The sequence below is a fragment of the Macrosteles quadrilineatus genome, unplaced genomic scaffold (genome assembly GCF_028750875.1).
Source record: "Macrosteles quadrilineatus isolate MER2022 unplaced genomic scaffold, UCM_ALF_1.0 Scaffold_5__1_contigs__length_97177068, whole genome shotgun sequence".
Taxonomy (NCBI): Eukaryota; Metazoa; Arthropoda; class Insecta; order Hemiptera; family Cicadellidae; genus Macrosteles; species Macrosteles quadrilineatus.
Genome location: NW_026542598.1, coordinates 9,789,762 through 9,812,138, shown reverse-complemented (window position 1 = coordinate 9,812,138; position 22,377 = coordinate 9,789,762). Strand labels below are relative to the sequence as shown.

Below are 22,377 nucleotides of genomic sequence, written 5' to 3'. Positions count from 1 at the left end.
ACCTAGAGATCATTTGTCCCGAAAATTCAATCTTTACGAATATAAGAACAACATCTGCAGTTGAATTTGATTAAACATACACTTGGCACAGTTTACGTCGGGTGTCACCTGGGCAGCCAGTTCATCCAGGTGATTTGGTAAATTGCCTCAGATTTACTACGGTATCAATTTGTTCAGGATTTAACAACAGCAGAAAAGTTACAATAATCTCGAAGCTAGAGCTATTTCGGTCCTCTTTTATATTTTGGCTAATTTACACTTAATTACGTCCGCTTCTGGTTAAAATTTATGTATTTCACTTTTGACTGAAAACAAATCCCCGTACCACATTTTGTGTTGTTGGTTACATGGTAGTCTCTGTTGTGCAGATGAGGCCAGGTCGTATGCCAAGTGCAAGGATGTCCCGACAGCAGCGGCAGTCAGCGGAGGCAAGTGGAGAAGAGAGAGACGGCCCAGACCACCAGAGTACCCTCACAAGTCTAGCTCAGGGTAGGCGATAGTTGTATTATGGCTGTTAATTTAAGTACACATTCTGTTCCTCTTCATGCTAAAGTTGTAGCCAGTTTTAGAATATAAAGTAAAGTAATTAAATTGAGCCGTTAATAGAGTGTGCTGATGTAAATCACTATTTTTTGTTTAATACGCCAACTTTTTAACCGAACCCAACTGAATCATAAACTTGCTGTAAACGTGGTTTATAACACATAAACTATGTACAGTAGACCCCCTCTTAACCGACATCGCATAAACTGATAATCGGATTATCCGCCCTCTCTCGTAAAATATTACAGTTTGTTTTAACCAACCTTGTTTTGAGAGCGGTTTGGTTTAAACGGCGCTTTCAAGGAATCTCGCCATTTCCACTCGGCGATGGGTACAATACGCTAAACTGTACAGGATGTTCCTAAGAATATGTTATTTTATATTTATCCTAAAAAATATTGCATATTGTTAGAAATAAACTTCCTCTCTCGTAACAAAATGGTTGCTTGTATCTTTAACTTTGACAGCAAGTTATGTGCTGTATTTAGTGTATTAGTAGATTTGAAAGGCAATTAATACTACTAACGGTTATCCGACCTAGGTCAGCTCCTGTTAGGACCCCGGTTAAGCTGTCTACTGTAGTATTCAAAAATAACCAATGGTGGAAAATCAAATACAGTAGAACCTCTTTAATCCGAACTAATTGGGACCGGGAGTAGTTCGGATTATTAAATAGTTCGGATTACAGAACATATTGTTGTTTTTACATAATAATTGCTAGGGAAAAGTGAAAAAATGCGTTATAAAGTAAAATACAGTGTTTATTTAATACAGTAGTAAACATAGGGAATAAACAGTACGGTACATTACAATAGAAACAATTACGGTGCCTATACCAATAAATACAGTATACAATGAAGAACTACTGTTCTGTGTACAGAGTATAGCAATGAGGGGTTCGGATTAGTGGACGTTCGAATTACGGGGGTTCGGATTAAAGAGGTTCTACTGTATTAACGCAACTCATTAACTATGAGCGGCTCATTCGAACTATATCCTCCTGCAGTAAAAAACTAGCATAAACTAGTTCAAATCACTACTGATATTACAAACAAATTATGATCATTTACCTTACTTTACAAAACAATGACAGAGAATAAATTAAATGTAGCTTGTACTAAAATTGTCTTGTGTTGTAGGGTTCATAGTGAGCCGATAGACATGTCCACGAGGCGGCCGCGTGGATCTCCCCCCTCTTATACACAGTCCCTGTGCTACAGCAGACGACCTACTGTCATCACTACCGTGGCACAGACCTCTGGGGTTGTGGGTGAGTCAAACACATGCAGTGTAATGATCCTATGTTTGACAGGGGTTTTGATTTGCTACCATCAAAAAGGCATTCAAAAGTCATACACAGCAAAATACACATTCTAAATAACTAATTGAAATAACAACCTCAGGTTTTGACTACTTTTTCATGACATTACACATATATTTTCAAGCTTTAACTACATGTATGAAATTACAATTGCTTTTATGAGATAATTAGTTGGAATTCAGTTTGAATTGCCTCATTAGTGCAGGTGGTCGGTAGGTCCCTAGCTATTGTTGGTAAACCTTAAGGGATCTTAATCTCTCACCTGCCTCCTAACTGGGCAAACTATAGGTAGTAGTTTAAAGTTATAAGGATTGAGATTTGTAAATCCTGATCTTAGACTTGTTCATCAGTCTGTAAATGTATGGCCCTTGGCAGCTCAAATCAGAGTGGCCGCTCTTCTTTGTATAGACCTGAAGGAGTTTAGCAACACATGGTATTGCTTTAACTCAGTGAAATCAACCTTTGTTTTTTTAGATAAAAGGAGACTTGCTAATAAATAACTCCTTTTTTACTGTAAACTTGGGGTCTGAGCAGTAGTCTTTTATTTTATTTTGGGTTGGGTTAAAAATATTTACCTTAAATTTTGGAAACAAAATTGCTGTACTACTATTGGTTTAAACAAAATAAAATTTGTCAGTTTCCCCTGCGGTCTCATTTTAATTTCCCTGTCTCTAGCAACCACAATAAAATCATCAATGTCACCTGCGGTTACAGAGTCATCATCATCCTCTCCCAAGATTGTGGAGAAATTAAATTGTTACACACAATAGACTGACTCGCAGCCTCTAAACCTATGGCTCTGTCGTTTCCAATTACTAGCAGGAGTTTTAAACCACAAAAGTGACTTGTTACACACCACCTCCGCACATAAATTTTAGAAACTTATGGGGCTGTTTGGATCAGGTTCGGCCCATATCTTTTTAATTAAAATTGATCATTGCACCCCTAAATATATATATATATTATTAGTTACGATCATGATATTAAAGTGTTAAATAATAATACCAAAGTCCATTCATCTTGTACCAATGTAATTGCTGTTGAGCACGTCTTAAACGGTAATGGGTCTAAAATTTGACAATTTTATATTACAAATTACAGAACATTAATTATTAAAGATTGTTTTTTAGTCATGTTATTACAAAGTAAAGTACCCATAAAATTTAAAGTTAATCAGACAAAAACTTTAGCTTCCACTGTGTATTTTTTTAACTTGTTTTGCTAATGCTAATCCATCTTGTTTTTTTTTTTTAGAAGAAGGAGGAGTATGTGATCCAGTGATTGACGAGCACTTCAGACGATCGCTAGGGAAGGATTACATGTCCGTGTTTGCAGACACAGGGAAACAGAAGAAGTCAACAAAAACAGTTGCAGAACCTGAGGATGCTTCTGACCTTCCAACACCCTCATCCCTCTCTGGTTGGTTTGAATTGAATAAAAACGTTTGCTTAGGTAGTGTTAATTAAATTTTAAACAAACAGATTACATAAGGTATAGTGAACAAGTAATTTTTTGAGTGCAAACTGTTAACCTGTTGAACTCTAAAGGCAAGTATATCAAACACAAGAGTAACATAACCAAACTTCCACTTACAACTATCTTTGCGAGTACAACGCTGCACAACTCAACTGAATCGGCTGAAAGCTATACACTACATGGGCTGATCAATGGTCCAATCTAAGGTGTTTTCTCTGGCCAGATCTGGTGGTCTAGGAGTTAACTTGTCTATAGCAGTGCTTTTTGGGGCTCAGGTGTAGGTTTTTGGGATGAATAGATTCTTTATAAGTTGCACATCGGACTTGGCGAATTTCTGTTCATAATATGAGGAAATAACATATTAAGATAGTCATAATTAAATCACTAAATCATTCTTGGCAGTTTGACGAGCTTTCCTCGTCACTCGTATAAAGACATTGCTGCGGTTTGACGAGACCTTCTCAGTGAGCGCTACAGGTACAGATGTATTGTTTTTAAACGTGCACGTCAATGGAAAATTTTGTTTACGTTACGTCACCTATGATTAATGGTATAGGTAATTTTTAGGTCGTAATAGAATATTAAATTATATTTATTGTTAGAAGGTTCATTCTGTAACTTTTATATCTTAGTTTTAGTTAGGAAATGTAGTTTACACCACTTTTTTAACAATGCGTCTGTGTTGAAGTAAAAGTTTATGCTTGAATAGGTTGTTATATGGTTGACTTTTAATAATTTTTTTATTGATTATGACAGCAAAACAATGGCAAATAAATTTAAACAGAAATTTGTTCATGACGGGTCGCTGTTTTATAGTTAAATGAGTTTCAGTTAGATCCTACAAAATTTGGTAATTTAGAAAAAAACATTTGAGCAGAGTCCCGAAGGCGTTTAAAAACCGGCGTTTAAAGGTAATGTTTTTATTTACAAGTTGGTTTGATTTTCAGTGGACGACCACTTTGCTAAAGCGCTGGGAGAGACTTGGCTCAAACTACAGAAAGGGGAAACTTCCTCAGATTTGAGACACAGGCCGGATACTGTAGCTGCCGTCACTATCTAGACTTGAGTCTGCCGCCTCGCTCCATGCCAAAGCTCCAGTCATTCTTGCTCGTTATTTTTTAAATATTATGTTTAGTGGTTAAGTTGTCTATGTTCAAAGTTTTTGAATTTTAAAAATTCAGCGCAATTTTTCATTTTGTATTATGGTTTAACCTCAAGATTGTCAGGGTTAAATAAAGGTTTGCAACCAGAGTTACTTGTCAGAATGATCTGTTATAGAATAAACTGCAGCCTTTATGTGCTGGCGAAAAGGAGCATGTCTTTAGAAAAGAAGGTTGAAAAATCCTCGTTTTATGTTCCGTGTTATTTTTATGATTTAAAAACTTCTGACACTCCACCATGAGAGATTGTTTACAAAGATTAGCTCCATTTTCTGCAATACATAACTGTTGTAGTTGATTTACGCTACAGCAGATCATTGTGATAGCAACACTGGTAACACTGGTTGGTTTATTAGACAATTTGTCTGTTTGATTCAGACGTTTAGGATTAATATGCATGTTTTGTGTTCTCTACTACATTGTGAATGGTTATTTATATTTTGAGGTTAGAAAGTTAATTTTTCTAACTCTGAGAAGTTATACATGTGCATTATTCGGATGGTTAAATTTTATATTTGTGACAATTACAAACAATTCATTTTTAAAAGAACTTAGGGCCTAATAAAAAATGTAGATTGTGGATGAACCACAAATAGTCAAGTACAGCTTAGGATGTTCTTACTGGAACAAAATTCTAAAAGTTTAAAAAAATCTCTGTTGGAATGTGAAGCTTAGAATATCTGGTGTTTGATATTTTTAAATATTAATTCCTCATTTGAACTTGTCTGTGTAAATGGGAGGTTACTACAACTAATATTTTGAGCTGAGATTTATCGTTTTAGATTAGAGGAAAACAGGAAATGGTCTAGTTAGCTGCCACGAGTCATCGAAACATGGGTTATTGAGAGCAAAATTTTGTAGGCTCTTTTGCTATGGTTGACAAAGTCAAAACGTTTTATGGTTGAATAGAACCAAACAAAAATGTTTGTTTTGAAATTGAGGGGTCTATAAGCAGAAGCTGACATAATAAACGGTATCAGCAAACTGACACTTACTTTCTCCCAACAACCTTTATCATGGGTAAGCGGTAGAAGTCTAAGTAACTATGCTATTCTATTGGGATAGTTCCCAAAAGTTGCAATAACTTTTGAACCGTAATTGTTACAGCAATGGGGGGTTGCACTATTTTGTTTAGAATTATAAGGACCATAATACATTAGTTTTAATCAAAACAGGCTTTTTTCCAAAAATCCGATATTTTGTTATTTTATGGGAAATAACACAAGTTACAATAACCTTTGAACCGTACTTTTTACAGAAATTGGATCTGTACCATTTTGTTAAAAATTGTCAGGACCATAACATACTAAATATAATCAAAGTCAACCTTTTTCCTAAAAACCTAAAACCAAACATGCATCATGCCTTGTTACAAAATTGCTGAATTCTGATTGGTTATTTGTTAACTAGATATCAGGGTTTGCATTACTCCATTACAGGGTCAGGGAGTTTTTTCTGTTTCCAATGTCAGTTTTCAATCTTTGAAACCCTTATCAACGGTCACGTTATGCACTTAAATACATGCATCTACATGCATGTACATGGTTTGTAGATTAAAATTATGTATCCAACTCAATTATAGAAAAGAAATATTGCTTGCAGTTTGTTCCTAGGCTCCTCAATTGAAAACAAAAAAAGTTGTTTATAGTCTATAAACTTATCCAATTTAGTTATTAGAGGGCAAGCTTTTCAAGAATTTGTGAGAGTAGTTAGTAAAAAGCTTTGTATCGTACCATATTTTGTATATGTATGTTTTATATGCATAATATTTTTGTTATATTTTTTGAGTCTTATTTAATTATTGTAATTGTTTTTATTCCCGGGTCTATACTCCATGTGCAAATTTAAAAAATATTTTACATTTGTTTGTTGTTTTTACTGTAGGTTTCCATTCTAAAAAGACATTATATTAATGACTCCACACTAGATGTAACATTTTGTATTCATACATGAATATTGTGTTAAATGTTATATTCTGTGAATATTGAATGTTTGTGTTTGTAATTTACATTTAGGGAACTCATAATACTCTCTTGATTTCCTCGAGAAGGATAACTTGTACAAATTTTATAAATTTTAGCTTTTGTAAATTTTAGTTTTAGTCATAATCAAAGTCTTACTTTTCCTTCCTTTTCCTTTGCCTGTTGTATATATTCAGTTTTCCTTTGTTGTTGTATCCAATTGTACATAATTTTATGTAGCTCATTTCTCGCGTATTTGGTGCAGTCATAGCGAGTATGTTTTCTGTACAAAGGTATGGGTTATTTTAATGTAAATTTTCTTGTAATCATGGATAAATTATAATTGTATTAAAATTTAAATGGGTTTTCTGTCGAACCTTACTTTTCCTTGATTGATAAAATACCCAGTAAGAAGGGACAGTTTAGCATTTAGCTGCCCCTAGTTGGCCCAATAATTTTTCCACCCCCTTTTCAGGTTAATTTGCTTTCCTACAAACCTTTATTTAAAAATGATATGCCTATATTGCTCAAATACCACTCCACAATGCAAGTTTTTTTTAAGAATTAACTTGGTATTGTCCTTATACAAATTCTGTCTTAAACACTTTTAGTAATTTTAATTAGTTACAAATAGTCAGCTCACGTTTGTGGACGGTCTAACCCGAAAAAAAACTCCTGCAACAATGCATGGCCATTGCTGCTGCTACAGTGGCTTTAATTTCAAACCAAAAACATGAACTCCGTTGATATTATGGATTACACATACTCCCTTGGTAGATTTGTCATCCTTATGGATGAGCGGAAGACAACTCTTGTTATTTAACCAGATGAAACATTAAACCATATATAGTCATTAGTCATAAACAATAGCTTTTACCCTGGTTATATTTCAAGAAATTTAAACATGTCATAAAATTAACCCTAAAATGATAGAAATAAAATTTTGTGGACACAAGCTTCCAGTATCACTGGGGTCAAAAACAAAGAAGAACATGGATAAAATTCTAATTCAGCAAAAAAGAGCTTTAAGAATAATGTTTCATTTAAAATCAAAAGATTATGATTTTTTAGTCAAGATTAATAGAATTAAATAGATACTAGTGGCTTTTAGGGGGCAATAGCCCCTATAAATATTCTAGTAATTATTTTGTTCAAATTATTATTCGCATCCGGGTTACCCTACCTTGAATATAATACAACTAAGGAACATTTTTTAATAATAATCTTCATGACTATTAATTGAATATACAGGGTGTTGAAAATGTCTGGAACCAACATTATATCTCGTGAGTGGTTAAAGAAAAACAACTGATATTTTGTGTACGGATATACTATGGTTTTACCTATCTTTTAGTGCCTTATGAAAATTTTTACCACTTATAGGGAACGTCCTGTGGAGGATGCAGTAAAAAGTTTTAATGGAAGCCTATGGTAAATGATACATCATTTTAAAGGCCATTTTTTTCTGAGTAAGGAGCCACAAGTTTCATCTCAAAAGAACCACCCTAGCAAAAATGGCGACTGTTTGAAATTTAAATAACCACTTATAGGGAACTTTCTGTGGAGGATGCAGTAAAAAGTTTTCTTTGAAGCCTATGGTAAATGATACATCATTTTAAAGGCCATTTTTTTCTGAGTAAGGAGCCACAAGTTTCATCTTAAAAGAACCACCCTAGCGAAAATGGCGACTGTTTGAAATTTAAAAATTCCGTTCCCTATAAGTGGTTTTTTTAAATTTCAAACAGTCGCCATTTTTGCTAGGGTGGTCCTTTTGAGATGAAACTTGTGGCTCCTTACTCAGAAAAAAATGGCCTTTAAAATGATGTATAATTTACCATAGGCTTCCATTAAAACTTTTTACTGCATCCTCCACAGGACGTTCCCTATAAGTGGTAAAAATTTTCATAAGGCACTAAAAGATAGGTAAAACCATAGTATATCCGTACACAAAATATCAGTTGTTTTTCTTTAACCACTCACGAGATATAATGTTGGTTCCAGACATTTTCAACACCCTGTATAAAGATTTCTTTGAATATAGACAAATTCACTTAGAAAAACACATAGAAATAATGTTATCTTCCAAATTGTAAAATGCTAATTCTATAACAAAATCTTTCTGAAAACAACATTTTGTTGCATGGTATCAATTTTGGCCGATTCATTGGTCTTTATTTGGTTCTAATACTATTTTAACATCATCTGGCCGCTTTACCCAGCTGAACGCAACATAAAGTTGACAACGGGTAAAATTCGTTTTTAATTTTTTATAAATGCCAAGTTTTGTGAAGGTTTGGCCTTGCGCTTTATTTATAGTAATAGCAAAAGCTAATCGCAATGGGAATTGAATCCTTGTAAACTTAAACTGCATATTAGGATCCGTAGATATTCGTTTTATTTTTGGCATGAAAACTTCTGAATTGACACTTTCTCAGACTTGCCTAACACAACCAATCGTACTCCATTAACTAATCCAGACCCTAGGTTCATATTTCGTATGAGCATCACTATTGAACCAACTTTTAAAACTAATTTCTGTGGTGGCATTCCAGATGGTGTAATTGAATTTATAAACTCAATTGGTATGTTCAACCTCTCTGTAGGATCATCTGAAACTACTTCACATTACTGTAGTATTCTTTAAAGTCTCCTTCGATGATTTTTAATACTTCTACATTAAAATTCTTTTTTGTAGCCGAAAGGGATGCAAATGCTATAGCACTATTGTACTGTTTTGTATTTTTCATAAAATGGGCGAGAGTTGTACCATTGACTATTGGATAGTCAAAGGTTGTAGTGTCCACTTGTCGAGTCATCCAGTCATCAATGAAGTGCAATGCACCACAATGAATTCATTTCGAGGAACAATACCTGTACGTGGTGGTCTTCCGACATTATCATTATTACTGTGCAAAAGAACAATCCATTGTAAAGTATTAAGTTTAAAAGTGCTAAATTGTTTGTTAAAAGATTTGATCAACTTTTCACTTTTTGTTGTTTACTACTTCAACATTTTTACAATAACAAAATTATGCACATTCAGGTGGTGTTATAAATGTTTCAATTTATATAATCACAGCTGTTTTTACTCTAAAAGACATTAAATTAGATTCCCATGCTATTTAAATGTGAATTATTTTATTCCGTAACAACCTTTTGGTGCATAATTAAGAAAAATGAATAATTTTCCCCAAAATTTCATGCCCAGACCTTTAAAATGAGACCCCTCCCAGCTTTCTACGACCTCCCGTTCGCTCACAATTTCATTGTAAAATTTTGGGCTTACGGAATTAGATATATAGATATACTTGAAAATTATATTTAGAAAAATCTTTGCTGGACGTGGTTATTCTAGGATATAGTAAATCTTACTAAGATTATAAATGTGAAAGTTTGTGTGTTTGTTTGTTTGAAGTTCAATCATGCATTAAATATTTCTACTAGTTCAACTAAAAGACCTTCAGGCAAAACAGGTAAATTAAATTATTGTATAATACAGGTCTTTTCACTGGGTTCAAACAACATTATACAGTATTATCTATTTACTATGTCCTATGTATACTAACTGTACATCGGATGGTACGATTGAGTAACATCAGGGTGTATAGTTTTACCATGTTAATGTTACTTTATTGTTTTTGGATTAATTTGATCCAAAAAATAAATTCCACACAGACTTCCACCGTCTTCCTGTTGGTTTCTGACTGCTCTTCCACCCTGATTGAGTTTGTTGATTCCTCAATCTTTCAACAGTTGGGAAAGTAATGTGTGTTTCAGACTGGGGAGGTTTCTTGTCAAGCTTCACAGGACCAGGTTCAGGTTTGGGTTCAGATTCAGGTTCAGGATTGGGTTTGAAGTACAACTCCCTGGGAACGTCAACAAAAGTTTCTCCTTCGCCATGGCGGACCTTCAGTTTAAAATGCTCGAGATCATCTGATTCATAAATTTCCCCTCCTTTTTTGTTATACTCTTTCTTTATCCAGGCGGAATCGGTCATATGGTTCAAAGTAGCTTTCAATTGAACATATCTTGTTACCAGATCGCCTAGTTCAGATTGACATCCTAAATAATTATTACGTGTTTCATCTTGGTGATCAGGGGTTTGTTCATAGAAGAGTTTGGCGCATTTAATGTCTTTAAAGTAAATTTGTTGTTGTAACTCGTCAGTTGTTTCCCCAACAGATGTGGAAAGTAGGAAAAGGAGAACCACCTGAAACCATACACAAAAAACTAAATTTAGAAAAAAATATAGCCTAGTGAAAATTAAATTATACTGTATATATAAATTATTATGTAATACTATGGGTATCCCAGAAAGAAATGCAAGTTTAAAACGAAGAAAACAGAAAAATTGCTTTATTTACAGCAATTTTTGCAAGAATACCTGTTTGTACACTTCAGGGAAATTTCTTGTGAAAGATTACATCATCCAGATGTAGACCCCTCCGGCGCCGGCACTCCACCAAACAAAACCTTACAACTGTGAATACCCTATGGCAGAGTTCTGGTGTGATGGCTTCTATTTCCTCACAAATATTTTGCTTCAGATGATCGAGGATAGCTTTGTTGTACACCTGACTTTTTAGATAGCCTACCCCCACAAAAAAATTCACCAAATCTGGAAATGTCTTTCCCACGAAACAGCTTCCTTATTGCAGTCATGGAGTCCCCTGCTGTATGACACTTAGCTCCATCCTGTTGGAACTACAATCTTTGCCTGTTAGCCCGAGGTAATGTCTGCAAGAACGGCTGGACTGGAAATGATCAGTAATCATTGTTATATGTACTGGTGGGAATTTACTGACACAGTGTTCCCTGTGTTATCCTCTAAGATATACGGCCCAATGATGCCTGTTTGAGTCATCCCCACCCAGTTTGTGTTTCTCCCTTGGGCTTTCTGCAGACCAATATATAATGGCAGTTTTGCTTATTCACATATCCATCGAGATGGAAATGTGCTTAGGTCAATAAATATTATGGTATTGAAATTTCTATATTGACGAAGCATCTCGTTTGAGTAGTTAATCCAAAGCGGGTAGTCAGTCTCTTTCAATGCTTGTACTAACTGAATTTTGTACGGGTGTAACTTCAAATCTTGTTTCAGTACTATATTCACAGTGGTTCAGGGTAAATCAAAGCAGCAGCGTATTTTCTTACTGATTTATGATCTATGTGGATTATCCTTCACAGCATCTCGAACACACTCGTTTGTTCAGAAGGTACTTCTCTATGGCGACCGATGGGACGAGCTAGGGTTCATAGTTGATCTTGTAGCTTCAAATTTGCGCACCCAGCAAACTGACCGTGCAAACCCAGTTCACTGATGGCGTTTGGTTGATGAGATCATAAAGTCTGTATTGAGCGCGGAAGGGAAGTGTCCTAAAAATGTCACATGAGAAAGCGTTTGGTAATACACAACATGGCTACAAACCCCTGATAAGCTTCTTATCTTATCTCTCTTGGATATTCGGCTTTACCCAGAATAAAAGTGCACTAGTGTACCTGTTGCTCGAATTCGAGCAAATGCTAAGAATTAGGGGTGTTATTTTAAAACGAATAACAGTCATAATTTCTGATGACTTTGAAATATACGACTCAAACATTATGGAAATACTCAAGATGTACAGACCAGATCGATATAATCAACATTTATTATAAATAGTGCTTTCTACAAATAGCCTTAGTCATAGCCGCATTAGGTTTCCAGACATATATTATGTGTCCAAAAGCCTAACAGCACGACACCCTTCCCCATACCGCCCTGAGCGATAGGGATCATTGAGATTCGCTCTAACCTTTCCTCTCCCCTTCATGGGCAAGTTTTCATTCCTTTTCTTAGTTGGTTTGTTTCTTCTTTTAAATTTTAAAGCCTTTATGTATCCCTGGTTTTTCATATTTCCCAGCTACTTTTTTAAACGTCTCAATTGTTTCCTTGTCACTCATCATGTTTTGTTTTCTCATCTCTAGACCTATCTTATCCAAGACTTATTCCTGTTCTCTCATATTTTTCTCCTGAAATTAACAATTTATAAATACGTGACTCGGTTTTTATTTATTCACATCTACATACTTCCACCATGCAAAATCTTCACAAATTCGCCTTGAAATTTTCCATGTCCTGTTCTCCCAATCTTGTTCCAGTCTCTTTCTGATGTTAAGCATATCCGAACGTTTACCTTTAAAACTTTAACATGAAACACTCTGCTCCCAACGCATTTGCCACTCATCTAATATCTCCTCTCTTCTGTTTCCGATGTAGTCCTACCCACCTCCTTGTCTTCCAAAATCAACAGCTTATGCAGTATGCAGCGATTATCCAACAGTCCTAAATAGAATGTGAAATCTTGATGCGGCTATGTTGGAGAGCACACAAATGCAACACGGAAGGGTGCTTGCTGTATTTGGCTATCAACGACAATAGTATTACTGTATTTATATTTTGTTCGTGTCTAACAGTTGAACCGTTATGTCAAACTTTTTGGGGTTATGTTTTGATTTTGTACAAAATTTTAGTATGACCAGCTGTTTCAAATATTAGTGCCAAATTCAAAGTACAGTATTCATCTGTTCAAATGTAAACAAACATTTTCTCCCTAAGAATAACATGGAAACTTTGATGGCCACTGGGGCAGAGCCGTGATGGAATTCCAAAGTTTTTTTGTTTGATGACAAAACTACATGCTATAAGACCTTTCTAACGACACCTTGGACATGGTGATCGGTAGCACCACCACTCCAAAACAATTATGACAAAAATATGCCTAGCGTATTAAATATATAGATTCCTTTCTGGGACACCCAGTAATTCTAAAAAGATTGAATCAAATTTACCACATCTTATCATACAAAGGAAGGTTAAAGTAAAGGAGCAAGTTTTCCCTTTTTACTTAGTTTATTTTATATAGCCAACTATATCATAACCAGTTATAAGCTGTAGTGACGCCATTACGTATTTATACATATATCTTATGTATATATCTTATCTTACTAATATTATAAATGTGAAAGTTTGTGTGTTTGTTTGTTTGTTTGTTTGTTTGTTTGTTTGTTTGAAGTTCAATCACGCCTTAACTACTGGACGGATTGGGCTGAAATTTGGCATGATGATAGCTCACATTCCCGATTAACATATAGGCATATTCTTATCTCAAAAATCATTTCGGGCTCCGCCCCAGTGGCTCTGTAGTTACCCATGTTAACCTTATGAGTATTCATATTTAAAGGGAATTAAATAATTTAGTCAGCTGTTTCAACTTAAAAAGTTGGTTCTATGATATGCAAAAGCATTAAAAAGTTATAAGATTTACCAACAGGGTGCAGCACTATATTTTAATGCATTTATGAAAAAAGCTAATTTGAACTAAGCAGCAACAAAAAACCGCTATACACAATGAGAACTAACTGTTAAAGTAGGATTGTTTACAGTTATATTTCTGTTGTTAATTTTATGAATAATTTTGGTTTTTTGCGAATTTTTGATAATTTATTTTTATACATTGTTTAGGTGAAGTGATAGAACATTATGGCCATGGTAGATGTGTAATACTATAGAATACTGTAAATTTAAAGACGCAAATTTTATCAAACTGTGTCCTCCCTCATTGCAAACGCAAGGCTTGAGTATAACTGCAATAAGCATTTTATACTTATGTGCCAACCCCGTACGAAGGACGGGTACTCTGCTAGTATTGTATAAATCTTGAATAAAGCTTTTCTGATTCTGGTTACAATAATTTACTGCATTAGAAATAAAATTATTAAGCCGCGTTTACACTGGAGTTAAAACAGTACTATTTCAAAAGAAATATTTTTATGTTCAAAACAGTTTTTTAGTGCTTACAACAGAAATGTTATTCCCCACTAGAAGTCGGTAAAGATTAAAGAGTGTTTTTGTCAATTTATTATATACTAGCAGAGTAACCGTCTTTCGTACGGGGGGTTGGCGTTGGCATATAAGTATAAAATGCATATTGCAGTTGTGGGAGAGGACACGGTTTAAGAAAATTTGGTTCTTTTAATTCATACAGTATGCTATAGTGCAGCGCATAGCACAAAAATGCCAGCTAAGCTAAGCATAAAACTAGCATAAGATTGGATAAAAAATTCAAGAAAGCAATTAGGAAGGCTAAATTTATATTTATTTTATAATTTAAATTAAATTTAATTTGATTTAAAACCTACATTTCATAAGCTTGTTTTAAAAACTACAAAAATGAAAAAAGTTAATACGGTTCATTTGTTTAATACTCCAGTTAAATATTGGTAAATATATTATTTTTATTTAGAGAAACTCTTAGGGAATGGGAATAAAATGATTATTTGTATAGATACATCATATTTATTTCAAAATCGTAATTAAAGTAATCATATGTTTAAAGACCAAGACAATTCATTTAACTTTGATCTTCAATAGTAAATAATAAAAAATACTGTAGTTTTCTTAGAAATTATTTACACCATTCGATAGGAAATTTAATTTACTTTAAGAATGCCATCGGTGAACAACACAGGTATTTTAGTTTAGCGGGAATTTTAAATCGAACCAGCGTGCGTTTCGTTTTTCCTTATCTCTCCCATGATAGGGGACATGTAAGAACTATAACAAGAAATGCTTTCTTCTTATACCGTACTATGTACAGTATAGGGGGAGAAAGTAAAAAATAATAGTGCTGCACCCTGTTGGTAAACCTTATAACTTTTTAATGCTATTTAATATCATAGAACCATTATAGTACCAACTTGTGCAGTTGAAACAGCTGACAAAATCCTTTAATTCCTTTTAAATATGAATACTCATAAGATAGAATACTCATAACATGGGGAACTCCAGGGCCACTGAGGTTGAGCCCCAAAGGATTTTTGAGATAAGAATATGTCTGTTAATCCAGAATGTGAGCTATCATCATACCAAATATCAACCCTGTCGGTTAGGTATTTTTCATGTTTATTCACACACATCCATCCATTCATTCATCCATCCATAGTTACATCCAAACTTTCTTACTTATAATATTAGTAGGGTTTTCTTGATTATCAATACATTTAACTTAGGTGAGTTGTGGAAACTGAATTTTTACCCATTTAACTGTACATTTTTATCATACAAAAACTTTTTGTGAATAGTTAAGATCTATATATCTACGTTTAAGCAAATTAAAAAAGAATCAGAAAACTAAAATTAATTTTTTTGTCACGTTAAGGATTGTTACACATATAATATCCAGTAGATACCCTTATTATTTATTTATAGATTACAATATTGGTTCGACCAATATGAGCTATAGAAATACAACTGAAGTTAGCACAGGACTGGTAAGTATGCTAGAAAATTGACATGCTGTAACATTTTGTTATGTTAGTACGAACTAGAAGAATCAACCAGCTCATTTTCAGGGGTTAGGTAATGCTCCATAATTAAGCAAGAAGACCAAAATAAAATATTGCACTTTTAAAGCTAAACATAAATGTTGCTGTTAACCTTTTGTCAGTTTCTGAGCTATAAGAACGTTAAAATACTTTCAGTATGTATATACCAATAAGAATGTAAATATTAACTTTTAATGAGTCTGAACAAAGAGAAATTATTCAAGAAAATTAAAAATTAGGAAACATCTAAGTTTGTAAAAGCTACTATTAAATTAAAACTGGTATGAAATAAGCTAACTTACCAGCATGGATGTGATCATATTGAATAGTCGAGCCATATTGTTAATTGCTTCTGCACTAGTATTAAATTACATAATTCCTGCTGAATCCACCTGTTTTCGTTTACCACCTGATAAAATTCCATTAGATTGTTAATGGGTATCTAGATAAAACATAAAACATCCTCCCTTAGTAGATTTCACACCCTTATGGAACAGTCGCTGAAGCCATTTCATTGTTAGTTCTGTCCTCAGGTGCACATCATAGGTCATGTTTGGTTTATAATTTGTTTATTGTTATTTCAGTCACTTAAACCTCGGTTCGCCAAATAAAACAACCTAATTATAAACAATAGCTCATCCTCTAGTTATATAACCAAACAAAATTTAAAATTAGCAAAAATCTATCTTATATTTACAAGCGTTTCTGAGCCACTGATGTTGGTTTTCACATCACTAATGTTGTAGAGTGGTTTAAGCCGGGTATCCACAGTGCGAGGCTGCTCGCTGCGAATGCCTCGTGCCATCTGCCTCAGGGTGAGCTCTTTAGCTGGCAGCTAGTTTGTAACCACGAATGCTCACTGCGAGCACGTAAACATGGGGCGAGCCACCCGCATTCGTAGTTAAGACAATCGGTACAATGGTGTTTTTTCATAGAAAAGTGCAAGTTTCTGCTGCTGCTTTTATTGTGATGGCAACGATTATTAATAAAAAGTGACAGAAAAAGCGACGTAAACATCGTTGGTGGGTCAAAAAGCTTTATCAAAATCGGTTTCAATATGGGAACAGACTTCTTGAAGACGTGAGGTTCGAAGAAGACGTGACAAATTTCTTGCGAATGTCCAAGGAAGATTTTGAACATTTAGTTACATTGAAATCCATGTTTTAGCCCCTGAGCTGTATAATAACTAAGCCTATTTTTAGTAGTTACATTGATAGAGCCTGCCGTGAAAAAAACGCGATACCTACATGCGAAGTGCTATTACCACCAAGGAAAGATTAGCTGTTACTCTAAGATTCTTAGCTACTGGAGACTCATTTACAAGGTACGGTGCGAGGCAGACAGCGCAGGTCTCCCCACTTAACGCACAGCTCGAGGTGAGGCACCTTTGAGCACTGCTCTGAGACCGACTAGTACACGGCTCGCCGAGCGCCGCACAGGTGCTCGCAGCGAGCAACCCCGGTATCCACATTCCGAGGCAAAGCCGAGCATTCGCATCGAGGCATTCGCAGCGAGCTGCCTCGCACTGTGGATACCCGGCTTTAAGTGTGTGGAGCTGGAGATTTACTTTTATAGCAACTGGAACAGTTTATTTTTATTTTATTTTATTCCAACGGCAAAACTATTATACATAACAATACAAGAATTCAACTAAAGATGGCTATAGGTACTATTCACATACTTCAAAAATGAAAAAAAAAATACTGAGTGCTACATGAGTTTGACTGAAGCACCGCTGCACCGTTCCCACGGGGCATGAGGCATTGGGAGTGAGCCTTTCATCGTGAAAATTCGCTCCGTGGGAACGACGCGGAACGCGGAGTGAATTTTCGGTAACGTCACTCAGCCAGCGTGGTTATTGTTTTTATCATAGCTACCTCTACTCCACAAACGCCCACACTGCACTACGGAACGGATTAAAAATGTTTAATATTTGGGCGTGAGCGGCTGTTTTTGGCGGGGTTTTGTGCTGTTTTGAGGTGTTGTGGTAGTGTCGGTGGTGTTGTACAACTTCAGGGGTGTGCTATGTTGGAGCCATGGCCAGTAGGTACATGATAAGTCACTAAAGGTAGACCAACATTGTAAGCAGTTTCATTAAAATTAAATTAAGGCATTTCCATCCCTTTCTGTTGTTTATATTACTTTGATAAAGGTTTTCATGTTTACATATTTAATAGTGGAACATTTTAATGTTGCTTAGTGCACAGGTGTGCTGCGATTGGGGTTAATATATTTGGGCTTATCCAAAAGTAAACTGTGTGGCACTATTTCAAATCACGACCAGGTACGTGATTATTCACAACTACAAAACAGATGGTGAAAGTAAAAATCTTTTATATTTTTATTTTATTTGTATTTATATGTACATTGTGGCATAGATAAAACATAGAATTGTGGTCCCAAAAGTTTGACATTCGACCCCTCCAAACCCTCTACGGCGTAGCCCTTTTGACAGATCTGCACAAAAAACTTCACTAGAATGTTTTTTGATGAAAATGCCAAATGACTTTTTAATTTCTCTCTGCTTGAAAAAAGTTTGTATTAACCGAAAGTTTGCGCTGTTTCATGTTTCATTTTTTATAATTCTATAAAGAAATCATCAAGAACAATTATATGCCCAACAACTATACGTAACAATTGTTACAAAACAACACAATTATATGCCTTCATGCCTAAATGCTTCCTCTTTCATAGATTGCATTGTGTCCACTGAAGATTGTTGCTTGCAGACCGTATATCTTAAAATATTCTATACAGTCAATGTTTATAGTTAATACCATACATATTCATATATGTTGATAAATTAAACATACATACATATGATTTTTAAGCCACTGTGTTGGCAGACTTGATATTTCGATCGTAGTCTGCCTAGAAGACTGGCCGGCGGCCTCAAATCTCAAATCGGTACTCGTTAGTCATTTTACGTCAGTTGTGAGTGAAGTCGTCTGCTATCGTTGGATAGATTGTTGACTCGGTAGTTGGGAGTTAATCTCACCGAATTTACTATTTTTATATTGCGACGTTTGATATTTTGTCAGTCGGACTTCATAAATATATTTAAATATTGTGTTACATTAATCCAACTTTTTATAGAACCAGTTATTTTGAAAGTACTGCCAGGTGAGTGACATTCTGTTCATTCAATACACAATAGGCCTAGGCTATCCTTAGTAGGCTATTACGAATTGATTTGTAAAACCGCCATGAGGTTTTTCCATATTTAACATGGGAGTTTACCTATAGTTATTTTAAAAAATTAAATATAATTCCAGACCATTAAATCATGTTACCGGCGTGACTGCAGTAGGTAGGCCGGAGTCATAACTTTTATAGGTTAGGCTAACATGTCAGCCATAGTAGACCAAAAATCTGTAAAAGAGGTTGAGGTTCGTTAAACTAGGCTAGGGTTGCCATATGGTTATGTGTAAAAAAGAGGAGATTTTAGCTGGCGGCCCCCACTATAAAAACTTACTAAGTGGATAAAAATTAACGGGCTAGCAAAATTGTATAGGTAGGGCCTACCAGCACAGAAAACGTACTACTATAACCCAGAATGCCAACCGCATGGTAAAAAGTATTAAGCGTTTTGAGAGAGCTTTGCCTGTCAATCCGTAGGCAGCGCCACCAGCGTTGCCATGCAATAGCATAGCAACGCTGGTGGCGCTGCCTACGGATTGACAGGCAAAGCTCTCTCAAAACACTTAATGCTTTTTACCATGCGGTTGGCATTCTGGGTTATAGTAGTACGTTTTCTGTGGTACCAGTCACAGCAAAACTATTAGGTAACATAAACTGTATGAGTCATTCAAAGATTTATTTGCCGTTAAATATTTACAATAAATACAATAGGCTTCGTCATGCTTATTTTTAACTAGAACAATGCAAATTCACAATGCCAGTGATTCACAAACTTACATAAGAATTACAAAAAATATAAATATGAACACCTGATTTGGTCAGGATGGAAGGTAACTTACAGCAGTTAGGGGTTTATAACTTTAAACATACATATTTAAACAAAATGATGTCACTGGCCCGAAATTTAACATGATTTTATTATTATTTAAATGGGACTGTCAAAGAACATCCAAACTAGTTGTTAACTTATTAGCCTATATAGACATTCGGGCCAGTTACGTAAATTGATTGTATTTATTAGTCTATAGGGCCTATACTTACCGTTTCTGTTAAATATTCGTGCTACATTGTCAATATTCAAATGGTATAGGCCTAAACTTACACGAAAACATAAAATGTTGCATCGCTTGTCACATTTCAGTAAAAATAACGAATACCGGTAACCGAATACAGCCAACAAAACGCTCTCTGTCTGTCTGCTAGGCTTTGGAAGAAAACACGGATACCTTGGGACTGGCCGGCAGATGCGAATCGAAGGACTGGGAGCAATGAAACTGACGATAAGTTAAAGATAAAGTAAGAACGTTGCTGGCCTAAATGAAACTACGGAATAAAAGAACGTTAGTAGAGAGTACGAGAGTTGCATTTTTCAGGTATTGCATAACGATATTTGTGAACGCAAAAATTTATTTTATTCCAAAATTGTCGTTATTTAATAATGTATTTTAATAGAGTGTAAAAAAGAGGTAGGCTAATTTCTCACTTTTTGCAGAAATCCCCCGGAGCTAAGTTTTGAAGGTCAAAATCCGGTAATCTCCAGGGAAATCCGGGAATACTGCAACCCTAAACTAGGCCTAAATGGTTCAAAGGAACAGGCTGCATCTTTGTACCGGGCCTTTCAAAGACATGTTTCAACCATGTAAAAAAACATATTTGTTAGGCCTTTTTGCAATTTGATGTTGAGGTAACTTACATATTCTACTTATAGGCCTATAGGATATTATGATGTATTTGCTGAAAAGAATGAATTTTTCAGTGTGGAATAAGATTTAAATATTGTTCTTAGCATTGAATATAAACTGTAAGGTTGTTGAAACTGACCTGTTACACAACACTTATATGCAATGAAAACAGATTCCTCTCAAATAACTGAACCAACCATGCTTCTGCAACCTGTAGCGATATATTACATATCTTATTTGCTGTAGAGCCTAATTTATGCTAGAGTAATTTAGTAGTAAGACCGTTCTATTGTTTGAAATTGTGCATTTTCTTTTAGTAAATTTCCCATATAGGGGATAAGCTATTACCGTATGTCTCAAGGTATGACCTGCATCCGGGACCAATTTACTTTTTTGTTTTGAGGCCCCCAGAGGCCAAAAACACCATTTGTTCAAATTCACATGTATACATATGTGTCTGTTTGCTCGATAACTAAAGCAAAAATGATCCAATTTTGATGAAATTTGGCATGAACGTGTAAACCTACATTTATTCGAACAAGTTTGCAAACCAGCATGATTGAACTGTGGGAGCAAGGATTTATGGGGTAAAAATGGGTTTTCCCATATTTGACCCTTAAAACATAAAATTTAGCAATTTCTTAAACCGTTTTGTAGAGCTAAAAAAAAACACTATTAAAGAATACTATTAACATTTAACTATAAAACAATTTACTATCTTCTCTGTAGCAGCAAACCTACGTATCGTACTTGTTAAACTAATGTTATTTAAATACGGAATAAATATGTCATTTTTAAGGAAGTATTTTAGTGAAAAGTCCAATAAGGCGTATGGCAATTCGCTTAGCTTGCAGGTTTGCTGCGGCAGGGTATTTAAAAGTTCGGTTAAATCCTTTGAGCTCCAAGGGTGTAAACTTAGTACATGTGAAAAATCATATAACCAAACTTTCAAGTAGGCCTAGCCCATTTACCTATGCTATTTCTTTTAGAGCTAGGCTAAAACACACAACTTCTGGGTTGACAAAAATAAAGATAGTTCAGCAGAACTAGGTCTTGGTCTATCAATGGCCATCCAGAACATTGTCCTCTCCTCTGGCCAGTGGACAGTGTTGTCATTGACTATATACAGGAATTTTTCTACTCTTTACTCAATATTGGTGAGTCCACCAAAAACTTGATTTTAAAAATTGAATTTATATTCAATGATAGGCTAAGGGAAAGAATATATAATATGGACGGAATGGGTGTTCTAGCTATCACAAGTAAACTAATGCATGTCCCTAAATATTGTTTTAAAATCCTACAAAATTTCCTAGTTCTCAAAAATATTTTTTCAAATTAAATCGTACCATAAAATACCCCGCTGCAGCAAACCTGCCGACTAAGCGAAATTCCATTTGCCTGGATTGATTTTTCAATTAATCTATTAAATTAGTAGTACCTAGGTTAGCTGCTACAGGGAAACTAATAAAGTGTGTTTTTTGTTAAAATATCAATAGCTTAGTATGAAATTAATAAATACGCCAAGTTTGATCAAAATATATCCATAAACAAGCCTAGTACCTACAACATTTTACAATATTCTCCATAAGAATAACATGGGAATTTTAAATTAAATTTTTTTTTTATTTTCTCCTTAACCAATTACCGTACAATAGCACTTTGATATATTGAATTTGTTCAATTGCAGCAATCAATTTATTCAATTGTTTTTTAAGCTCTTTAAA

At 34.8% G+C, this 22,377-nt stretch overlaps 3 protein-coding genes across 4 annotated transcripts in view; 2 read left to right on the top strand and 1 right to left on the bottom strand.

Annotated features, from left to right (window-relative positions):
• Nucleotides 1-6,809, top strand: part of LOC128995954 (uncharacterized) — a 35,022-nt gene extending 28,213 nt beyond the window's left edge. For both annotated transcript variants that reach the window (XM_054421028.1, XM_054421029.1), the window contains 4 exons: nucleotides 369-489; nucleotides 1,683-1,813; nucleotides 3,119-3,283; nucleotides 4,288-6,809. In XM_054421028.1, coding sequence (XP_054277003.1) covers nucleotides 369-489; nucleotides 1,683-1,813; nucleotides 3,119-3,283; nucleotides 4,288-4,400 — 530 coding nt within the window. In that variant the 3' untranslated portion in view covers nucleotides 4,401-6,809. The remainder of the gene's footprint in view (nucleotides 1-368; nucleotides 490-1,682; nucleotides 1,814-3,118; nucleotides 3,284-4,287) is intronic.
• Nucleotides 6,810-10,064: 3,255 nt separating this feature from the next.
• On the bottom strand, nucleotides 10,065-16,210 carry LOC128995171 (uncharacterized). The gene is made up of 2 exons (XM_054420094.1): nucleotides 16,130-16,210; nucleotides 10,065-10,671 (listed from the first exon to the last, which is right to left on the bottom strand). The coding sequence occupies exons 1-2, from the start codon at nucleotides 16,163-16,165 to the stop codon at nucleotides 10,105-10,107; spliced, it is 603 nt and encodes a 200-aa protein (XP_054276069.1). The 5' UTR covers nucleotides 16,166-16,210; the 3' UTR covers nucleotides 10,065-10,104.
• A 2,550-nt stretch (nucleotides 16,211-18,760) lies between these two features.
• The window catches only part of LOC128995320 (oxidative stress-induced growth inhibitor 1-like), a 48,338-nt gene continuing 44,721 nt past the window's right edge, over nucleotides 18,761-22,377 (top strand). Inside the window, exon 1 of the mRNA XM_054420304.1 lies at nucleotides 18,761-18,950. The gene's annotated coding sequence lies outside the window, so the exon portion shown is untranslated. The remainder of the gene's footprint in view (nucleotides 18,951-22,377) is intronic.